Source organism: Nomascus leucogenys, chromosome 7b, assembly GCF_006542625.1.
Source record: "Nomascus leucogenys isolate Asia chromosome 7b, Asia_NLE_v1, whole genome shotgun sequence".
Taxonomy (NCBI): domain Eukaryota; kingdom Metazoa; phylum Chordata; class Mammalia; order Primates; family Hylobatidae; genus Nomascus; species Nomascus leucogenys.
The window spans coordinates 490670-510693 of NC_044387.1; the positions used below are offsets into that span (position 1 = coordinate 490670).

The following is a 20024-nucleotide window of genomic DNA, read 5'->3' on the forward strand; positions in this document are numbered from 1 at the left end:
GGGCTATGTGGACAGGGAGGCTGGAGGTATCTAGAACTGCCATGTGGTGTCTGCGAGGCTCTGTCCAGTCAGGTTTCAACCGTACCTATCACTCTGCCACCCCTCCCATGGCCTGGCCTGGATGGAAGTGGGGAGACCACAGAGCCACTGTGAGGCCCCCATGGTTCTCTGAGGCCAAGCTTTTGCTCAGGTGGAGTGGTCTGCAGTGAGACTGTGGCACTGGGTTCTGGGACATTAGGGCAGGGAATCTGAGCACTGGGGGTGTGGTGGTGGGGGGGTGCCTATGCAGAAGCTTTCTGGGCCAGAGTTGGTGTGGCCAATTGAAAGTGTCCCTCTGAGCTTCAGCCAGGAGGAAGGCACCAGAGGGCCTGAGGAAATCCCCACCAGCCCCGTAAGTGGGGGTCCCAGGAGGGCTTCAAAACAGGAAGTGCCTGCTGCCCGCCCTCCCTCCCATTCCAGGAACACAGGCAGCAGGAAGCATAGCTGGCTGTGCCTGGCGCCTCCTGCACCGCCGGAGCTTCGCTGCTGGTCCGGTGGGTTGCCCTTTGCTCCTGGGCCTGGGCAGGCAGGTCACCTGAGGCCTTGTTTGTCCAGGAACCAGAAGGCAGCTGCCACCTGTAGGGTGTCACCCCAGCCACACCTGCCACCCTGGAAAGCCTGGGCCGGCAGGACCCTGGGAGTCAGGCTTTCCCTGGTGGCACACGGTAGTGTTTATTGAGCGCTTCGGGTGTGCCAGCCCCCGGCAGGGACAGGAGAGCCTTCTTCCTGTACCAGGGCCCCTACAGCCCTGGCGGGTGTGTGAGTGGCTTCCCTGGGTGGAAGTTGGCGGGGACGGATGAGGGGTGGCTGGCGGGGGCCCAGAGCCATTGCTTTTCCTGGGGCCAGGGGCGCCACAGGGTTCACCGGGCTGCCCCACCACGGTCGGGGCCAGATCTGAGGGGACCGTGGGCCCCGCCCCCGCGCCGCCCCCGCGCTTCCCTCCCGGCTGCGGGCGCATTCCATTCATTCCCGGGAGCTGCGCCGGGCCGAGGCTGCCGCCACCACTGCCACCGAGCTGGGCCGGGTGAGCGGGGCCGGGAGGGGAGGGCAGCAGGCCTGGGCGTGGGGCCGAGGGGCCTGGATGTTGCCTGCCCCCGCTGGCGCCACTGGGTGCACTTAGAAGCCGGGGGCCTGCGGGACCTGCCCCCGGGTGGCCGTGGGTAGGGGAGGGGCGCGGCGGGGGTTGGGGAGCCTTTGGGCAGGCGCTGCTCCTCCCTGGTAGGGCCATGGGCTGTGGCTGTAGCCTATGGGCCTCTCCTGGAGGCCTGGGACTCCTGTGCCCTCCTCTCCTCTCCCCTGGACAGGCCACTGAGCCACAGCAGGGGACCCTGGCTGAGCTGGGCATAGAACCCCCTCCCCCAGGATCACGCCCAGAGGTTCCCGTGGGCTTGTAGAATCTTCGTGTCCCTCACTAAAGCCAGCATCTTCTCCTGGCTGATCACCCCTATCCTGGTGAAGCCTGGGGTCCCGTGGCCCTGCCCAGCCTCTCTGCCGCCAAGCAGCCAGGAACTCCCTAGCCTGTGGGTGGTCACCTCTCCCAGTGGCTGCTGTGCTCGTGGGCACCTGGGGGCTCCAGGGGTTGGGCAGGGGGCTTCGGGCTGGGCAGCAGCTGAGCACTGAACCCCCAGTGCAGGGAGGGGGTCCTGTGCCGGGCAGGAGCTGCCTGTCTGATGGGCGCACCCCCAGGGAACAGGAAGGCCAGTGCAGCCCTGTCTCACTCATGCGGGCCCTGGGGTGGCTCAGATGTTGTCAGTCGGTTGTGTCTTGGTTGTACCTCAAGAGATTTCAGGAAGCTTGCGGGCAGTCAGAACAGGGGGTTGCCACGGGCAGGTGGAGGGCGGCTGTGCCAGTAAATGCAGCTTCACCCAAAGCCGAGGCTTGGGAGAAACACTCCCCCTGGCTACAGAGCAGCAGAGCGGACTCCCTGCCCTCCTGGGAGGACAGAGACCAGGGGGTTGGAGCAGCAGAGCGTCCTGTCCCCTCCTGGGAGGCCAGAGGCCAGGGGGTTGGAGCAGCAGAGCGTCCTGTCCCCTCCTGGGAGGCCAGAGGCCGGGGGGTTGGGGGGTGTCAAAAGGGTGGAGAAACACAGTGGACAGTGGCCAAGCTGCTCCCACTGCATGTCAGAATCCCAGCCCCACCCATGCCCGCGGTGTGGCCTTGGGCAAATTCTGCTCCGTGCCTCAGTTTCTTCACCTGAGAAATGGGTCACAGGCTATCGTGGTCAGCCTGGCCGTCAGAGACACAGGGATGTGGAAACATTTGCATTTTGTGGCTTGTTTTTTCTACACTTAAAACTTTTTTTTTTTTTTTTTTGAGACAGAGTCTCTCTCTGTTGCCCAGGCAGGAGTGCAGTGGTTCGATCTTGGCTCGCTGTAAGCTCCGCCTCCCAGGTTCACGTGATTCTCCTGCCTCAGCCTCTGGAGTAGCTGAGACTACAGGCGGGTGCCAGCATGCTCGGCTAATTTATTTGTGTTTTTAGTAGAGACGGGGTTTCACCATGTTGGCCAGGCTGGTCTCAAACTCCTGACCTGGTGATCCGCCCGCCTCGGCCTCCCAAAGTGCTGGGATTACAGGCGTGAGCCACTGGGACCGGCAAAACTTTCAAATAGGTGGTGAGAAAGAGGATTGCATTTCGAGGGGATGAGACACATGGAGGGAATTGACACTTGCGGTGGCCTGAGAGGGTGTGGCAGTCTCTGGAGGCACGGGGTGGGCTTGCACAGGGAGGTGGGGGAGGCCAGGGCCTCCATCCCTCGTGACCCTCTGCCATCGAGTCTGGACACCCTTGGCACCTGCCATGGCAGGGCTGCCCTGGACACCTGGGAGCCCCCTGTACTGGTGCCCTCAGGGAAGATGACGGTGGGCCCAGGAGTGGGGGTGGTTGGGAGCATGAGGAGGGGGCACTGGCAGGGGAGGCTGACGTAGGGATCACTGGCCAGAATGGAGCAGGGTCCCTAGCGTGAGAGGGATGGACCACCCTGAGGAAGAGCTCAGAGGCAGAAGAGCCCTGTCTGCCACTTGTGTCTGAGCCCCCAAGATGCACTTGAGTCTGGTAGGGAGGGAAAGAGGGAGGACCACGCATGTCCTGCATCCACCTGTGGGGCCTTGGATCGTCCTCCTGTTGGGAGACCCTTAGCTCAGCCTGGTCCTCAGCAGCGCACCCGTCAAACCACACATCCCCCTCATCCACCCAGACCCAGGCACAGACCCCACACCAAGACATGCTCAGTTACACACACGCATATGGACACACCCTGTCCAGCCTGCAGACGTGGGGGCCTCCGCCTCTGAGACCTGGTGGATTTGGAGTTGCTCATGACTCTCCAGGTCCCCTTCTTGCCTCCCCTGTGCCCACATCAGAGGCTGTGCCCTGGGGATGGCATGGGCCGAACGAGGGGTGGGTGGGTGATTCTCCAAGGCTTTGCCCTGGGCGTGGCATGGGCCGAGCGAGGAGCTGTGGATGATTGCTGGCTTCCACTGTTTCACCGGGGCAGGGGGCCTGGAGGTGGTCAGGGAGGCTCTGGAGAGTCAGGCCGCCTAGGGGCTCTGGTGGGCAGTTGTAAACAGCATGTGCACCTGCTGGGCTATGCACAGTGCACCCCTCGCTCTCACCTGAGCCTCTGGTTTCCCGTGTCCTTCACCTCTGCCCCACGTGTGAGCCGCCTGTTCCAACGTCCAGGGGTCTGCCTGTCAGCCTGAGCCTGTGCGCTGGGGCCAGTGCGTCCTGACCACCTGGAGCTCCTTGGGGTCACAGGTCAGGGGGCATGTATGTGAGCACGTGACAGCCTTTCTGGGGGCATCGACTCCTTGCCTTGGGGATAGGCCTGCTGGTGTTTTGAGCACCTCTGGGAGGGATCCTGTGGCAGGCGGTGGCAGTGCCTTGGCCCCAGTGGTCGGTTAGGGTGGACTTGAGGAGGGCTGAGAAGTGGTCTCCAGCAAGACCTCGAGGGTGGCGGGGGTGTGAAGCAGGAAGGGGTGGAGCTCCAGGTTCCTCAGTTCGTGGAGTGGCATGACCCTCTCTCCCATGTTCTGACGTTTGGGGCAGGGACTGGAGAGGGATTTGATCGGGGGTCCTCTGGGTTGGGGCTCCCCTGACCCTTCTCTCTTCCCACAGGGTGCCAGGGGCAATGGCACTGCAGCTCTGGGCCCTGACCCTGCTGGGCCTGCTGGGCGCAGGTGCCAGCCTGAGACCCCGCAAGCTGGACTTCTTCCGCAGCGAGAAAGAGCTGAACCACCTGGCTGTGGATGAGGCCTCAGGCGTGGTGTACCTGGGGGCGGTGAATGCCCTCTACCAGCTGGATGCAAAGCTGCAGCTGGAGCAGCAGGTGGCCACGGGCCCGGCCCTGGACAACAAGAAGTGCACGCCGCCCATCGAGGCCAGCCAGTGCCATGAGGCTGAGATGACCGACAATGTCAACCAGCTGCTGCTGCTCGACCCTCCCAGGAAGCGCCTGGTGGAGTGCGGCAGCCTCTTCAAGGGCATCTGCGCCCTGCGCGCCCTGAGCAACATCTCCCTCCGCCTGTTCTACGAGGACGGCAGCGGGGAGAAGTCTTTCGTGGCCAGCAATGACGAGGGCGTGGCCACGGTGGGGCTGGTGAGCTCCACGGGTCCCAGTGGCGACCGCGTGCTGTTTGTGGGCAAAGGCAACGGGCCGCACGACAACGGCATCATCGTGAGCACCCGGCTGCTGGACCGGACCGACAGCAGGGAGGCCTTTGAGGCCTATACGGACCACGCCACCTACAAGGCCGGCTACCTGTCCACCAACACACAGCAGTTTGTGGCGGCCTTCGAGGACGGCCCCTACGTCTTCTTTGTCTTCAACCAGCAGGACAAGCACCCGGCCCGGAACCGCACGCTGCTGGCGCGCATGTGCAGAGAGGACCCCAACTACTACTCCTACCTGGAGATGGACCTGCAGTGCCGGGACCCCGACGTCCATGCCGCTGCCTTTGGCACCTGCCTGGCCGCCTCCGTGGCCGCACCTGGCTCTGGCAGGGTGCTATATGCTGTCTTCAGCAGAGACAGCCGGAGCAGTGGGGGGCCCGGTGCGGGCCTCTGCCTGTTCCCGCTGGACGAGGTGCACGCCAAGATGGAGGCCAACCGCAACGCCTGCTACACAGGCACCTCGGAGGCATCCCGTGACATCTTCTACAAGCCCTTCCACGGCGAGATCCTGTGCGGCGGCCACGCGCTGGTATGGACCTCAGTGTGTTCTTGCGGGGCCCGGACTGCAGGCGTCCGTGTGCGGGTTTGCGTGTCCCAGCCTGCTGGGGAGGGTGCATGTGAGCAGTGTGGCCGTGGTTCTCGCCGGCGTGGGCGCTCGCGTGGGTGGGTGCCGCATCTCTCAGTGCCATTCATGCCGGCGCCAGTCCCAGGCCTGTGTCGGGCACTGGGGCACACAACAGTGAGCACGGTGGGGCTCCCTGCCACGTGGGCCCTGTTCTCGGGGACGTGTATGGGACCACATGTGCCGGAGGGAAGGGAAGGCCCTGTCCCGAGTCTTGGAGCCGGAGTGGAGAGGGCCCTTCAGGACAGGGGGTCTGCCTGCCATTGACACGCTGCGGTCTGCAGGGCTCCAGCAAGAGCTTCCCATGTGGCTCGGAGCACCTGCCCTACCCACTGGGCAGCCGCGATGGGCTCAAAGCTACAGCTGTGCTGCAGCGTGGAGGCCTGAACCTGACAGCCGTGACGGTCACCGCCGAGAACAACCACACTGTTGCTTTTCTGGGCACCTCTGACGGCCGGATCCTCAAGGTTTGGCCCAGGCTGGGGCAGGGAGGCTCTGGAGGGCCTGTCTGTGCACAAGGCCCGTACCCTCACCAGCTGGCCCTCGCGCTCACAGGTGTACCTCACCCCAAACGGCACCTCCTCAGAGTACGACTCCATCCTTGTGGAGATAAACAAGAGAGTCAAGCGCGACCTGGTACTGTCTGGAGACCTGGCCAGCCTGTACGCCATGACCCAGGACAAGGTGAGCCAGACGCAGCCCTGGAGAGCACTCCAGGCCAAGTGTGCCCGATCATTGCATCCCAGGCCCTTATGACAGGCCTGGGGGCCAGAGGAGGATGGGGCGCTGCAGAGCTGGGCCCTTCTTGGGCTGGATGAGGGGTGGCTGGGTGGGTCCCGGGCACTGTCTCCATCCTGTGTCTCTCTGGCACTGCCCCTGTCTCTGCCGCTCCTTCTGTTTGTCCTTTGTGGTCTCAACCACGTCTCTCCCTCTGGCCCCGCCTCTGCCCCGTCTGGATGGAAGGGACCTGGGTGGGTGTCAGGGGTGTTGCTGAGGGTGGATGGGAAGACGGGGTCCCTGCACAGCCCCTGTGAGCTCAGTCAGTGGGGGACATGGTCCTGGGCCCCAAGCTTGTGGGGGGGTTAGTGCGAGAGACCCTCAGCCCGGCCCTAGAAGCACCCCTCGGAGGGAGCCAGTGCAGAGGACAGGAGCTGCCAAGGAGATGCCACAGCCAAGACCTCCAGGCTTCCCTGGGCTCCCATCGGGATCCTGGGCCTGGCACGGCCACCAGGCCACGGCCACGCAGAGCAGAGCCAGAGCTGTTTAATAATAAGCCTGAGGTGTCTGAGGCTTTCAAGGCCCTGGGACAGAGCTGGGTCAAGCTGGCGGTCCAGGGACATCTGGGGTCTGTGGAAGGCCCGTGTGGCCTCTGCCGTGGTCGCACTCACAGCCCCGCTGCCCTAGGTGTTCCGGCTGCCGGTGCAGGAGTGCCTGAGCTACCTGACCTGCACCCAGTGCCGCGACTCGCAGGACCCCTACTGCGGCTGGTGCGTCGTCGAGGGACGGTGAGTGCCTGGGGGGGGCTCGGGGACACGGCCTGCCTCTGGGATCCTGGGAGGTCGTGGCCTGGGTCGGGGGGCACACCGCACTGTCCTGGGAGAACAAGATTCCACCCTGGGCTGAAGCCGCCCCCTGCGCCTGTAGATGCACCCGGAAGTCCGAGTGTCCACGGGCCGAGGAGGCCAGCCACTGGCTGTGGAGCCGGAGCAAGTCCTGCGTGGCCGTCACCAGCGCCCAGCCACAAAACATGAGCCGGCGGGCCCAGGGGGAGGTGCGTGGTGGGGCTGGGGTGGGGGTCCTGGGGCCCAGGCCGGGCCAGGTGGGGGCTCCTCTAGGCTGGGAGCTGTTGGGACAGGCAGGGGAGGGCCCCACATCTCCCCCGCCTGGGCTCCGGGCACTGAGCCTTAGGGATGGAGCCCTCCATTGGCCCCCTGGACCCCTGTGACCCGGGCGGGGGGGTGGGGGTGGGGATTGTCCATATCCAGGGTGGACCCAGGCCCTGTCCCAGGAGTTGCTGGGGTGACCACAGAGAGGCCTGTGTTGGAAGACGTGGAGTCGGGTTCTGGAGGCTCCTCTGGGACATGCGCCCACACGCAGGGAGGTCGGGTCACGGGCAGGCGGGCTGACAGGACTCCGGGTTCCCGGTGTGAGCGGCACGGCCCCTCCCTCAGGTGCAGCTGACCGTCAGCCCCCTCCCCGCCCTGAGCGAGGAGGACAAGTTGCTGTGCCTTTTTGGGGAGTCACCGCCACACCCCGCCCGCGTGGAGGGCGAGGCCGTCACCTGCAACTCCCCGAGCAGCATCCCCGTCACACCACCAGGCCAGGGTGAGGCCCCTTCTCGGTCACGCGGGGCCCTGTGCACGTGGGCTATCGCCTCTGCCGGCCCCTGGGTGCAGGCTGGGCACAGGCACACTCCGCGGCCGCTCCGGGGGCCCAGCCTGAATGAAGCCTGTGGTTGCTGTGCCTATTGGGGAGGTTCTGGTCTCCTGGGCTGTCCGCTGCCACACCCCCCAGGCCCGTAGCAAAGGTGACTTGTCTTCCGCCTGCTCCCTCATCATGTCCAGAGCGGCATCCGGGTGCCAGGCGCCAGGACCCGTCGTCTCGGCAGACGCCCCTCACCCCTTCCTGCCATGTCCAGCCTCAGAGAGCAGGGCCATTCCCAGAGGCTGCAGGGCCTCGCATGTGGGCCAGGGCAGGCGTCGCGCCCATGTCCCCTGAGTTTTGGGGGCAGTGGGGCCACGCAGTGACGTGGGCAGGGACCTGGCAGTCCCCACCCAGACTCCAAGGAGCCGCTGCCTTCAGTGCCTGCGGGAACAGAGGGTACGAAAGCAAGCTGGGCCCTGGGGAGAAAGGCAAGCCTGGCGCTGCACCCGACACCCGAACCGAGATCTGATAGCAGGTGGCAGGTCCAGCCCAGCAAGAACGGGCGTCCTGGCAGCCCCACCCGAGATCTGATAGCAGGTGGCAGGCCCCCCCCAACATGAGTGCGGGGCGTCCTGGCAGGGCCCCCGAAGACCAGGGGTCTCCACCTCGGCCCCAGGAGTCGGCCCCAGGAGTCAGCCCCAGGGGAGGCCCAGCCTGGCCCTCGGCCCTGCGGCCGCCACCTTGACGCCTCCCCCTCTGCTGTCTGCAGACCACGTGGCCGTGACCATCCAGCTCCTCCTTAGACAAGGCAACATCTTCCTCACGTCCTACCAGTACCCCTTCTACGACTGCCGCCAGGCCATGACCCTGGAGGAGAACCTGCCGTGAGTGTCTCCTGCCCGTCGACCCCGCCCCGCCTGCCACCCCAGCCGTGCTCACGATCTTCTCTGGATACAGGTGCATCTCCTGTGTGAGCAACCGCTGGACCTGCCAATGGGACCTGCGCTACCACGAGTGCCGGGAGGCCTCGCCCAACCCTGAGGACGGCATCATCCGTGCCCACATGGTGAGGGGCCTCAGGGGACTGTTCAGGGCACGGCTGCTCCGCTGTGCCCAGGCAGCACCTGACCAGCCTTGCTCTCCCAGGAGGACAGCTGTCCCCAGTTCCTGGGACCCAGCCCCCTGGTGATCCCCATGAACCACGAGACAGACGTGACCTTCCAGGGCAAGAACCTGGACACTGTGAAGGTGCGGAGGGAGGGGTGCCAGCCAGTGACAGGCAGGCTGAGGTGCAGAGGGAGGGGGCGCTGGCCGGTGCTGATGGGTGTGTGGGGAGCCTGAGCTCCACTCGTGCCCCCCGACTCGGGGCCCCCACATGAGGTAGAGGGCACAGGATATATCGGGGACAGAGGCCAGGAGGGAGCACTCAGGGGCCTTTGGATGGGCCTGAACAGAGGCAGTGGAGGAGGCAGGCGTGTGGAGGTTGAGGGGCCAGTGCCACCTCCTGAGGAGGGAGCTGTGGGGGCCACGATGCCGGGTGGGCCGGGCGATGCCCTCAGGTGTGGATGAGTGGTGGAGGTGGCCGGGGAAACCCACGCAGGACGTTCGGAGGCTTCTGCAGACACAGGTGTTTGGGCTCAGGAGTGGCCAAGGGGTCAGCTGGCATGGGAGAGTCTGAGGGGCAGGCACGTGTGGGGTGAGGAGAGGGTTCCCACACTGTAGGCACTGAGGAGGGGCTGCGGGGTTCTGGGAGGAGGGCCAGGGTGCCAAAGCCGCCTGTCCAGGGTCCTGACGGCACGGTCTGCAGGGTTCCTCCCTGCACGTGGGCAGTGACTTGCTCAAGTTCATGGAGCCAGTGAGCGTGCAGGAATCTGGGACCTTCGTCTTTCGGACCCCAAAGGTACGGCCCCAGGGCAGGCCGGCTCAGCTGCTGGACCCCAGGGCCCCGGGTGGGGTGGGGGAGTCACCTCCAGGACTGTGAGGGGAGGGGCAGCAGGGAGACCCCAGGGACCAGAGCCCAGCCAGGGGCTCGCCATGCCCTGTGCTGCTGGGGAAGCCCCCTCTGCCCTCTGCCTCCCCGGGGACAGAGTGGCACAGAGCAGCGTCCATGGGGTTCCCAAATTTCCGACACTTGAAGGCCTCCCCTGCTGCCCTTGGCTGGGAAGGGACCCAGTGGCCACAGGGAGATTGCCCTTGTGACCCCTGCCCCGCGCCCCTCAGTGGGGGCAGGAAGTGCAGTGTGCCCCTGCGTGTTCCCCAGCTGTCCCACGATGCCAACGAGACACTGCCCCTGCACCTCTACGTCAAGTCTTATGGCAAGAATATCGACAGCAAGCTCCATGGTGGGGGCCACGGGCGTGGTGGGGGGCGGGCGGGGCACGGGTGGGCACAAGGGGGTCGGTGGGGGGACAGGTGGGCGCAGTGGGGAGCAGGTCGGGGGCAGGCAGCCACGGGGTGACCACTGACGGCAGCTCTCCCCGCAGTCACCCTCTACAACTGCTCCTTTGGCCGCAGCGACTGCAGCCTGTGCCAGGCCGCTAACCCCGACTACAGGTGTGCGTGGTGTGGGGGCCAGAGCAGGTGCGTGTATGAGGCCCTGTGCAACACCACCTCCGAGTGCCCACCGCCCGTCATCACCAGGGTGAGCCCCTCGAAGCCTGGCCTACACCCTCCCGCATCCCTGGCCTGAGCCCCTCCCTGCTCACCCGGCTCTGTGCTTTCAGATCCAGCCTGAGACGGGCCCCCTGGGTGGGGGCATCCACGTCACCATCCTGGGGTCCAATCTGGGCGTCCGAGCAGGGGACATCCGGAGGATCTCGGTGGCCGGCCGCAACTGCTCCTTTCAGCCGGAACGCTACTCCGTGTCCACCCGGTGAGTGGACAGCCCTGGCCTGGGCCCTGTCGGCTGGGTCAGTACCCACGCTGGGGTTCCGGGTGACCGGGTGGGTGGAGAGGCTGAGGGGGTGAGGGTGTCAGGGTATGGGGTGGGTCGGGGAGTGCCTGGGCCACCCTGCCTGTCGCCCGCCAGGATCGTGTGTGTGATCGAGGCTGCAGAGGCGCCCTTCACTGGGGGTGTCGAGGTGGACGTCTTCGGGAAACTGGGCCGCTCGCCTCCCAGTGTCCAGTTCACCTTCCAAGTAAGCACCTGGCCTCGGGGACCTGCCGAACCCGGGAGGAGGGGCTTTGCCTGCTGCCTCCCCCTGACAGTTACCATCCAGCCCAGGACTGAGGGCGTCCTGTGCCCCGTCCTCACCCGAGTGCCCCTGCGGCTCTTTCAGCAGCCCCAGCCTCTCAAGGTGGAGCCACAGCAGGGACCGCAGGCGGGCGGCACCACACTGACCATCCACGGCACCCACCTGGACACGGGTTCCCAGGAGGACGTGCGGGTGACCCTCAATGGCGTCCCGTGTAAAGTGTGGGTGTCACCGCCAGCTGCTGAGTCTGGTTGGCCCTGGCCCTGGGTATGGAGGGGGGCACTTACTGAGACCTGAGTGGCCCTGAGGGGATGGCGGGGCCAGCCTGGTTGGGCTGAGGCTGGTCCCGGGGGAGGGGTTGATGCAGACCAGCACCCTCCCTCCCCCAGGACGAAGTTTGGGGTGCAGCTCCAGTGTGTCACGGGCCCCCAGGCGACACGGGGCCAGATGCCCCTGGAGGTCTCCTATGGGGGGTCCCCCGTGCCCAGCCCCGACATCTTCTTCACCTACCGCGAAAACCCCATACTGCGAGCCTTCGAACCGCTACGAAGCTTTGCCAGGTGAGGCTGGTGCCCCCCCACCCCCCTCCACTCTCCACACCCAGCTTCCTCCTCAGTGCCCTTGGCTGACTGCGCTGAAAGGAATGTGGTGGGGCTGGTCTGTGCAGCGGGAGGAGGCCTCCGGAAAACCCCACTGCACCCCAGATCCACGTCCTCCTAGAAACTCAGACAGGCACACCAGAGGCTCCACGCTCACCAGGCCCCGCGTGCCCCCCGCCTACTTGCGGCACAGTCTCGTGCTTGGCACGGCCCACCGTGTTGCCCCTTTGCCCACCCAGACCCACACATGCACCTGGAAGCCCCGTGTGGCCAGAGCCAGGGTGGGTGTGGATGGGAGGGCGGAGCCTGCAGGGATCACCCCTGCCAGCCGAGCCCACAAAGGCACTGCCCTCCCCAGTGGTGGCCGCAGCATCAACGTCACGGGTCAGGGCTTCAGCCTGATCCAGAGGTTTGCCATGGTGGTCATCGCGGAGCCCCTGCAGTCCTGGCAGCCGCCGCGGGAGGCCGAATCCCTGCAGCCCATGACGGTCAGTCCTGGCGTGGGCTCAGCTCTGGCACCGGCCGGTGGGATCGTGCCCGGGAAGGGCGGGGTCTGTGCCCGGGGGCTGACGGCTGGGACTTGCCTGCAGGTGGTGGGTACAGACTACGTGTTTCACAATGACACCAAGGTTGTCTTCCTGTCCCCGGCTGTGCCCGAGGAGCCAGAGGCCTACAACCTCACAGTGCTGATCGAGATGGACGGGCACCGTGCCCCGCTCAGGACGGAGGCCGGGGCCTTTGAGTACGTGCCTGACCCCACCTTTGAGAACTTCACAGGTGGCGTCAAGAAGCAGGTCAACAAGCTCATCCACGCCCGGGTGAGGACGGTGCAGCCCCGGGGGTCTGGGCTGAGAGCTGGTCCACCTGTCCCTGGTTCCCTCGTGCTCATCCCGACCGCTGCACCCTCCCCAGGGCACCAATCTGAACAAGGCGATGACGCTGCAGGAGGCCGAGGCCTTCGTGGGTGCCGAGCGCTGCACCATGAAGACGCTGACGGAGACCGACCTGTACTGTGAGCCCCCGGAGGTGCAGCCCCCGCCCAAGCGGCGGCAGAAACGAGACACCACACACAACCTGCCCGAGTTCATTGTGCGTGAGCGGGGGCGGGCGGGGGGTGCCCCCACGGGACCGCGCTGAACCCGGCCCCCCACACAGGTGAAGTTCGGCTCTCGCGAGTGGGTGCTGGGCCGCGTGGAGTACGACACACGGGTGAGCGACGTGCCGCTCAGCCTCATCTTGCCGCTGGTCATTGTGCCCATGGTGGTCGTCATTGCGGTGTCTGTCTACTGCTACTGGTGAGCCCGCCCCGCGGCTGTGCCCACACCCCCAGCCCTTGGCCCTCCCGCCTCGGCCCCTCTGGCCTCATCCGCCACCCTGCACAGGCAGGCGTGTAGATCCACCTCCTCATGCGGGCAGCTGAGCGGCCGGCCTGGCAGGACCTAGGAGCCTCCCTGTGCCCTGCAGGAGGAAGAGCCAGCAGGCCGAACGAGAGTATGAGAAGATCAAGTCCCAGCTGGAGGGCCTGGAGGAGAGCGTGCGGGACCGCTGCAAGAAGGAATTCACGGGTAGGGACTGCTCGGGGGCTGGTGCTCGGGCGCCTCCTGGGGCGGGAATGCTGTGTGTGGGGCGTGGGGGTCAGGGCCCCAGGTGGCCAGGGACGTCTCACGCCAGCATCCCCCTAGACCTGATGATCGAGATGGAGGACCAGACGAACGACGTGCACGAGGCCGGCATCCCCGTGCTGGACTACAAGACCTACACCGACCGCGTCTTCTTCCTGCCCTCCAAGGACGGCGATAAGGACGTGATGATCACCGGCAAGCTGGACATCCCCGAGCCGCGGCGGCCGGTGGTGGAGCAGGCGCTCAACCAGTTCTCCAACCTGCTGAACAGCAAGTCCTTCCTCATCAATGTGAGCCGGGCGCTGGGCGGGCGGGAGGGCACGCGGGCGGCGCCGGGCAGGCTCTGACCGCCGGTCCCTACAGTTCATCCACACCCTGGAGAACCAGCGGGAGTTCTCGGCCCGTGCCAAGGTGTACTTCGCGTCCCTGCTGACGGTGGCGCTGCACGGGAAACTGGAGTACTACACGGACATCATGCGTACACTCTTCCTGGAGCTCCTGGAGCAGTACGTGGTGGCCAAGAACCCGAAGCTGATGCTGCGCAGGTGCACATGGGCGGGGCCACGGGCGGGGCGGCCACAGGGGCTCTGGGGCTGGTGGCGGGTGGCACAGAGGCCTGTTGGGCCCCCAGTAGCTGGCAGGTGCCAGCCAGCACTGATGGTGGGGGGCAGTCTAGGGGTGGTGTCCCTGGCAGCAAACACAAAGCCGGACTCTAGCCCTTCCTGTCCAGCGGTTTCAGCCGGTCACAGCGTCAGCCCTCTGCAGAACAGGAGGAAGGTGGCAAGACTTCCCACAAGGGCTGGAGCTGCCACCAGGCAGTCCTCACTGCAGGCCACACCAGGCCTGGAGAGGGGCGAGGCTGGCGCAAGGGTGGCCGGGTGCTTGGAGGAGTCATTTGGGCCTCAGGAATACTACAGGGTCACTCGGTACAAGGCCTCCCTGCACCCCCAGGTCTGAGACTGTGGTGGAGAGGATGCTGTCCAACTGGATGTCCATCTGCCTGTACCAGCACCTCAAGGTGGGTCCCACCCCAGCCTGGCTGGGGGTTGAGGGGCGAGGCAGACTGCTGCCATCCCCTCCAGTGTTCCCCTATCTGTACAGCACCTTGAGGTAGGCCCTGCCTGGACAGGTTTGCTTCCTGCCCCTGACATGGTCAGCCCCGTCCATGCCTCTGGCCAGGGCTCCGGGGGCCCCTTCCAGGCCCTAAGTCCCCTGACCTCCCAGCCTCCCCTCCGTGTTACTCCAGGACAGTGCCGGGGAGCCCCTGTACAAGCTCTTCAAGGCCATCAAACATCAGGTGGAAAAGGGCCCAGTGGACGCGGTACAGAAGAAGGCCAAGTACACTCTCAACGACACGGGGCTGCTGGGGGACGACGTGGAGTACGCACCCCTGGTGAGCTCCGGGGGTGGCGGCCGCCATGGGCGCCTCGGATCTGGGCTAAGGAGCTTGGACATCCCCTGGCCACAGATGGGACCCACAGGCCAGAGGCCGTCCACCTCCTCTGTGGATTCGAGTTGCAGCCTGCTCTAACTCGGCCTCAGGGAAGGGCCTGGGTGCTGGTGGCTGTGGGCTCTGGAGGCTCTAAGTGTGCGGGCCCCGCATCAGCTCTTCCCGGGCGCCCCCACCTCCTGGAGGCCATACAAGGGCCTGGCACACCAGGTGTGTCCAGGGTTGTGTGCACATGTGACTGGTGGGTGTGGCAGGAGCCTGTGCACGCGAGACATGTGTATTCCGTGTCTATACATTGGCTTCCGTGAGCTTGCATGACAGCCTGATTGAGTGGTTCTGAGCCGTCCCCATCTTTCTGTCCCGCTGAGCCGGAGCAGGCAGAGGAAGGGCAGAGTCATCTCGGAAGCCTCAGGGGCTCGGAGCCTGGCTGACGGAGGCCTGCTGCCCGAGGGTGCCGCTGTGGTGGGCAAAGCTGGCGGGGCAGAGAGTGGCTCCTGCGTGGTGCAGGTAAGAGCAGGGCCTCCCATCGGGCTTCATCCCGGATGTCTCGGCAGATGGTGAGCGTGATCGTGCAGGACGAGGGAGTGGACGCCATCCCGGTGAAGGTCCTCAACTGTGACACCATCTCCCAGGTCAAGGAGAAGATCATTGACCAGGTGTACCGCGGGCAGCCCTGCTCCTGCTGGCCCAGGCCAGACAGCGTGGTCCTGGGTGAGTTCCGGCCCCTGCCCATCTGCACACAGGCGCCCATGTGCCTGGCCTGTGTCCTGGGGCAGTATACTGTCTGGCCAGCTTTCTCATGTGGGAGTGGTGGGAAGTGGGAGGAACCTGGGTGGCCGGGGCCTAAGCTGGGCTGTCTCTTCCCACAGAGTGGCGTCCGGGCTCCACAGCACAGATCCTGTCGGACCTGGACCTGACGTCACAGCGGGAGGGCCGGTGGAAGCGCGTCAACACCCTTATGCACTACAATGTGAGTGTGTGGGCTGGGGCGGGCGAGAACCGGGCACCCTGCCTGGGGGCACAGCCCACTCTCACTGCCATGTTCCCCAGGTCCGGGACGGAGCCACCCTCATCCTGTCCAAGGTGGGGGTCTCCCAGCAGCCGGAGGACAGTCAGCAGGACCTGCCTGGGGAGCGTGAGTCCCTCCCTGTTGCCCGTTTCCTTCCAGCCCCTGGTGGTCGGCGTGGACCATGTCCGCCCTGGACACATGCACCCCTGTCCACCCTGCCACTACCGTTTTCCGTGGGACCCAGGCCCCCAGACCTGGGTAGGGGTCCCTCAGCGCCCGCTCCCCACAGGCCATGCCCTCCTGGAGGAGGAGAACCGAGTGTGGCACCTGGTGCGGCCAACCGACGAGGTGGATGAGGGCAAGTCCAAGCGAGGCAGCGTGAAAGAGAAGGAGCGGACGAAGGCCATCACCGAGATCTACCTGACACGGCTGCTCTCGGTCAAGGTGGGCCCCTGTGGGTGTGTGGGCCGGCACCAGGAGCCGTGACCACGGCGTCACGCCAAGACCCTCCCCCCACAGGGCACACTGCAGCAGTTTGTGGACAACTTCTTCCAAAGCGTGCTGGCGCCTGGGCACGCAGTGCCACCCGCTGTCAAGTACTTCTTTGACTTCCTGGACGAGCAGGCAGAGAAGCACAACATCCAGGATGAGGACACCATCCACATCTGGAAGACGAACAGGTGAGGCTCCACGCCCACCCCTCGGCCCAGCCCCAGCTCCACCTCTCACTTCCGGGAGGCTCCGCACCCACCCCTCGGCCCAGCCCCAGCTCCACCTCTCACTTCCGGGAGGCTCCGCACCCACCCCTCGGCCCAGCCCCGGCTCCACCTCTCACTTCCGGGAGGCTCCGCACCCACCCCGCGGCCCAGCCCCAGCTCTCATTCTCCGCTGCTCTGCCTCAGCTTACCGCTCCGGTTCTGGGTGAACATCCTCAAGAACCCCCACTTCATCTTTGACGTGCACGTCCACGAGGTGGTGGACGCCTCGCTGTCAGTCATTGCGCAGACCTTCATGGACGCCTGCACACGCACGGAGCATAAGCTCAGCCGTGTGAGTGGGGTGGGGGCAGGTCTGGGGCAGGGAGGCCTGGGTCTGTCCCCAGGAGACTTCTTGTGAGTTGGGACCTTGTCTGGGGTGTGGATTTGCACATCTTGGGCTGGAGCCCTTGATGTAGGGGGTGGCGGGTGGCCGAGGCTGGGGGCACAGGGGCCTGGCAGAGCCTGGGAAGATCCCGAGACCCCTTGCCCTCTCTCCTGCTGAGACCTCTCACCACAGACATAAGCAGAGAAACTGAGTTTCACTACAGATCACAAAATAAGTAGTTTTCTTTTTCTTTTTTCTTTTTCTTTTTTTTTTTGAGATGAAGTCTCGCTCTGTGGCCCAGGCTGGAGTGCAGTGGCGCGATCTCGGCTCACTGCAACCGCTGCCTCCTAGGTTCAAGCGATTCTTCTGCCGCTGCCTCCCGAGTAGCTGGGACTACAGGCATGTGCCACAACGCGCGGCTAGTTTTTGTATTTTTGGTGGAGACGGGGTTTCACTATGTTGGGCAGGCTGGTCTCGAACCCCTGACCTCAGGTGATCTGCCCTCCTCAGCCTCCCAAAGTGCTAGGATTATAGGCATGAGCCACTGTGCCCGGCCCATGGTTTTCTTGATGAAAGTGTCAGGAATTCGGGGCAGGGGAAGCTACCCAGGGGTACTCTGAGCGGTCCCAGCCTGGCTCCCTTGGTCAGGTGTCACTGGGTTTTGCCCCCAACAGGATTCTCCCAGCAACAAGCTGTTGTACGCCAAGGAGATCTCCACCTACAAGAAGATGGTGGAGGAGTAAGTGCTGCCCGCCCTCCAGGCCAGGCCCCCGTGCCCACCCTCGACTCCCTTCGGGGAGGTTCAGGCCTTGGTTTCCCCCACCACCCCCTTTGTGCCCCCTGCCGCCCACACTGTGTGATGCTCCCACCCCTGCAGTTACTACAAGGGGATCCGGCAGATGGTGCAGGTCAGTGACCAAGACATGAACACCCACCTGGCAGAGATTTCCCGGGTAAGGAGGCCACCAGGGAGGCACCCATGGCCCTTCCCTGCTCCCCGCTCCCACTACCCCATGCTGAGCCTGGCCCTGAGCTGCAGGGCAGGGGTAATGTGGTCCTGAGGGGGAGAGAGGGTGGGGTGGGACCTCCAGGTGGGCTCAGCCATGTGAAGTGAGCCACAGCTGCATGTGGGGAGTGTGAGCTGCTCGGAGCCAGGCCCTGCCCACAGCGCCCCCTCCCTGTGGCTCCACCGACGGCTGTGCCCACAGCGCCCCCTCCTGTGGCTCCACCCGCCCCCCCCCCCCCCCCCCCCCCCCCCCCCCCCCCCCCCCCCCCCCCCCCCCCCCCCCCCCCCCCCCCCCCCCCCCCCCCCCCCCCCCCCCCCTGTGGCTCCACCGATGGCTGTGCCCACAGCGCCCCCTCCCTGCAGCTCCACCCACGGCCCTGCCCACAGTGCCCCCTCCCTATGGCTCCACCGATGGCTGTGCCCACAGCACCCCCTCCCTGTGGCTCCACCGATGGCTGTGCCCACAGCGCCCCCTCCCTGTGGCTCCATCGATGGCTGTGCCCACAGCGCCCCCTTCCTGTGGCTCCATCCACGGCCCTGCCCACAGCGCCCCCTCCCTGCAGCTCCACCCACGGCTGTGCCCACAGTGCCCCCTCCCTATGGCTCCACCCACAGCCCGACTCACAGCACTCGTCCCTGTGGGTCCATCCACAGCCGTGCGTCACACGGGGAGACACTGAGATGGTTGCATGTGCACAACTCTGTCTGCGTGGGTGTCTGTCCGAGGCTGCGCCACGTAGGGGGCCCCAAGTGCCGGCTGTGCCCAGGGCCCCAGCTGCTGCCCCGGGGAGGCCTCGTCCTGGGCATCCCGTACTACTGCCAGCCCTGGGGCTCCCACAGCCCCCTTTCCACCCTGACTGTCCCGTCACCCACCAGGCGCACACGGACTCCCTGAACACCCTCGTGGCACTACACCAGCTCTACCAATACACACAGAAGTACTATGACGAGGTAGGGTCAGGCCCCCGGGGGCGGGGCAGGTGGGGTGCTGGGCGATCCCCCGATATGCTCTGATGGGACCCTCCCTCAGATCATCAATGCCTTGGAGGAGGACCCTGCCGCCCAGAAGATGCAGCTGGCCTTCCGCCTGCAGCAGATTGCAGCTGCACTGGAGAACAAGGTCACTGACCTCTGACCTACAACCTCCAGTGCTGCCTTGGGGCATAGGTACCCAAGGTACCTGAGAGCCCCTCGGGGGAGGAGGCCGAGTGGCTGTGGCTGAGGCCCCCACCCTCCCCTGGAGAATGCGCCCCAAGCAGGAGTGGGTGCAGCGGGAACCCACCCAGCGTCTAGACTGTAGCATCTTCCTCTGAGCAATACCGCCCGGGCGCTGCACCAGCACCAGCACCAGCCCCAGCCCCAGCTCCGCTCCCTCCGGCGGCAGAACCAGCATCGGGTGTTCACTGTCGAGTCTCGAGTGATTTGAAAATGTGCCTTACGCTGCCACGCTGGGGGCAGCTGGCCTCCGCCTCCGCCCACGCACCAGCAGCCGCCTCCATGCCCTAGGTTGGGCCCCTGGGGGATCTGAGGGCCTGTGGCCCCCAGGCCTGTTCCCAGATCCTATGTCTGTCTGTCCACCTCGGGATGGGAGGAGGAGAAAAAGCGGTACGATGCCTTCCTGACCTCACCGGCCTCCCCAAGGGTGCCGGCACTCTGGGTGGACTCACGGCTGCTGGGCCCCACGTCAAAGGTCAAGTGAGGCGTAGGTCAAGTCCTACGTCGGGGCCCAGACATCCTGGGGTCCTGGTCTGTCAGACAGGCTGCCCTAGAGCCCCACCCGGTCCAGGGGGACTGGGAGCAGTTCCACCAAGACCACCCACCCCTTTTTGTAAATCTTGTTCATTGTAAATCAAATACAGTCGTCTTTTTCACTCTGCGGGTTGGCTGAGTTCCTCCTGGGGCTGCAGTGCCCCTGTCCACCACCCCTTCCCTGGGCTCTGTGGGCCCTGCTGGGAAGGGAGCTGCGGGGAGGTGGAGGGGCCTGGGATGGGAGCTGCGGGGAGGTGGAGGGGGCTGAGAGGGGTGCTGGGGGAGGTGGAGGGGGCTGGGAGGGGTGCTGGGGGGAGGTGGAGGAGGCTGGGAGGGGTGCTGGGGGAGGTGGAGGGGGCTGGGAGGGGTGCTGGGGGAGGTGGAGGGGGCTGGGAGGGGTGCTGGGGGAGGTGGAGGGGTGCTGGGGGGAGGTGGAGGGGGCTGGGAATTGGGACTGCTTCTGGTGCCATCTGGTGGCTTCTTTCATGCAACACATTCTTACCAAATGCCCGCTGCACACCACGCATGCACTGTCCTGAGTGCTAGGAACAGCAGCAACCAGGACGGGCAGGGCTCGGAGCCTCCCCTGTGTGCCAAGAATACAGACAGCCCAGGCAG

General features: G+C 65.5%; 1 protein-coding gene across 4 annotated transcripts in view; it reads left to right on the forward strand.

Moving 5' to 3' along the window:
* PLXNB2 (plexin B2) overlaps positions 1 to 19533 on the forward strand; it is a 32534-nt gene extending 13001 nt beyond the window's left edge. For 3 of the 4 annotated variants that reach the window (XM_030815289.1, XM_030815291.1, XM_030815290.1), the window contains 35 exons: positions 4154 to 5237; positions 5615 to 5797; positions 5886 to 6014; positions 6735 to 6835; positions 6975 to 7101; positions 7502 to 7655; positions 8464 to 8578; positions 8652 to 8760; positions 8841 to 8942; positions 9502 to 9594; positions 9955 to 10036; positions 10178 to 10335; positions 10418 to 10566; positions 10723 to 10831; positions 10973 to 11109; positions 11278 to 11448; positions 11846 to 11975; positions 12078 to 12305; positions 12400 to 12576; positions 12643 to 12782; positions 12952 to 13052; positions 13170 to 13399; positions 13473 to 13654; positions 14061 to 14127; positions 14356 to 14502; positions 15114 to 15270; positions 15429 to 15529; positions 15610 to 15694; positions 15858 to 16012; positions 16088 to 16248; positions 16471 to 16618; positions 17326 to 17390; positions 17529 to 17604; positions 18534 to 18608; positions 18688 to 19533. In XM_030815289.1, coding sequence (XP_030671149.1) covers positions 4167 to 5237; positions 5615 to 5797; positions 5886 to 6014; positions 6735 to 6835; positions 6975 to 7101; positions 7502 to 7655; positions 8464 to 8578; positions 8652 to 8760; positions 8841 to 8942; positions 9502 to 9594; positions 9955 to 10036; positions 10178 to 10335; positions 10418 to 10566; positions 10723 to 10831; positions 10973 to 11109; positions 11278 to 11448; positions 11846 to 11975; positions 12078 to 12305; positions 12400 to 12576; positions 12643 to 12782; positions 12952 to 13052; positions 13170 to 13399; positions 13473 to 13654; positions 14061 to 14127; positions 14356 to 14502; positions 15114 to 15270; positions 15429 to 15529; positions 15610 to 15694; positions 15858 to 16012; positions 16088 to 16248; positions 16471 to 16618; positions 17326 to 17390; positions 17529 to 17604; positions 18534 to 18608; positions 18688 to 18792 — 5520 coding nt within the window. In that variant the 5' untranslated portion in view covers positions 4154 to 4166 and the 3' untranslated portion in view covers positions 18793 to 19533. Of the gene's footprint in view, positions 1 to 4153; positions 5238 to 5614; positions 5798 to 5885; positions 6015 to 6734; positions 6836 to 6974; positions 7102 to 7501; positions 7656 to 8463; positions 8579 to 8651; positions 8761 to 8840; positions 8943 to 9501; positions 9595 to 9954; positions 10037 to 10177; positions 10336 to 10417; positions 10567 to 10722; positions 10832 to 10972; positions 11110 to 11277; positions 11449 to 11845; positions 11976 to 12077; positions 12306 to 12399; positions 12577 to 12642; positions 12783 to 12951; positions 13053 to 13169; positions 13400 to 13472; positions 13655 to 14060; positions 14128 to 14355; positions 14503 to 15113; positions 15271 to 15428; positions 15530 to 15609; positions 15695 to 15857; positions 16013 to 16087; positions 16249 to 16470; positions 16619 to 17325; positions 17391 to 17528; positions 17605 to 18533; positions 18609 to 18687 lie in introns of those variants that run through there. The other variant, XM_030815292.1, reaches the window with a different exon arrangement.
* Positions 19534 to 20024: the final 491 nt, after the last annotated feature.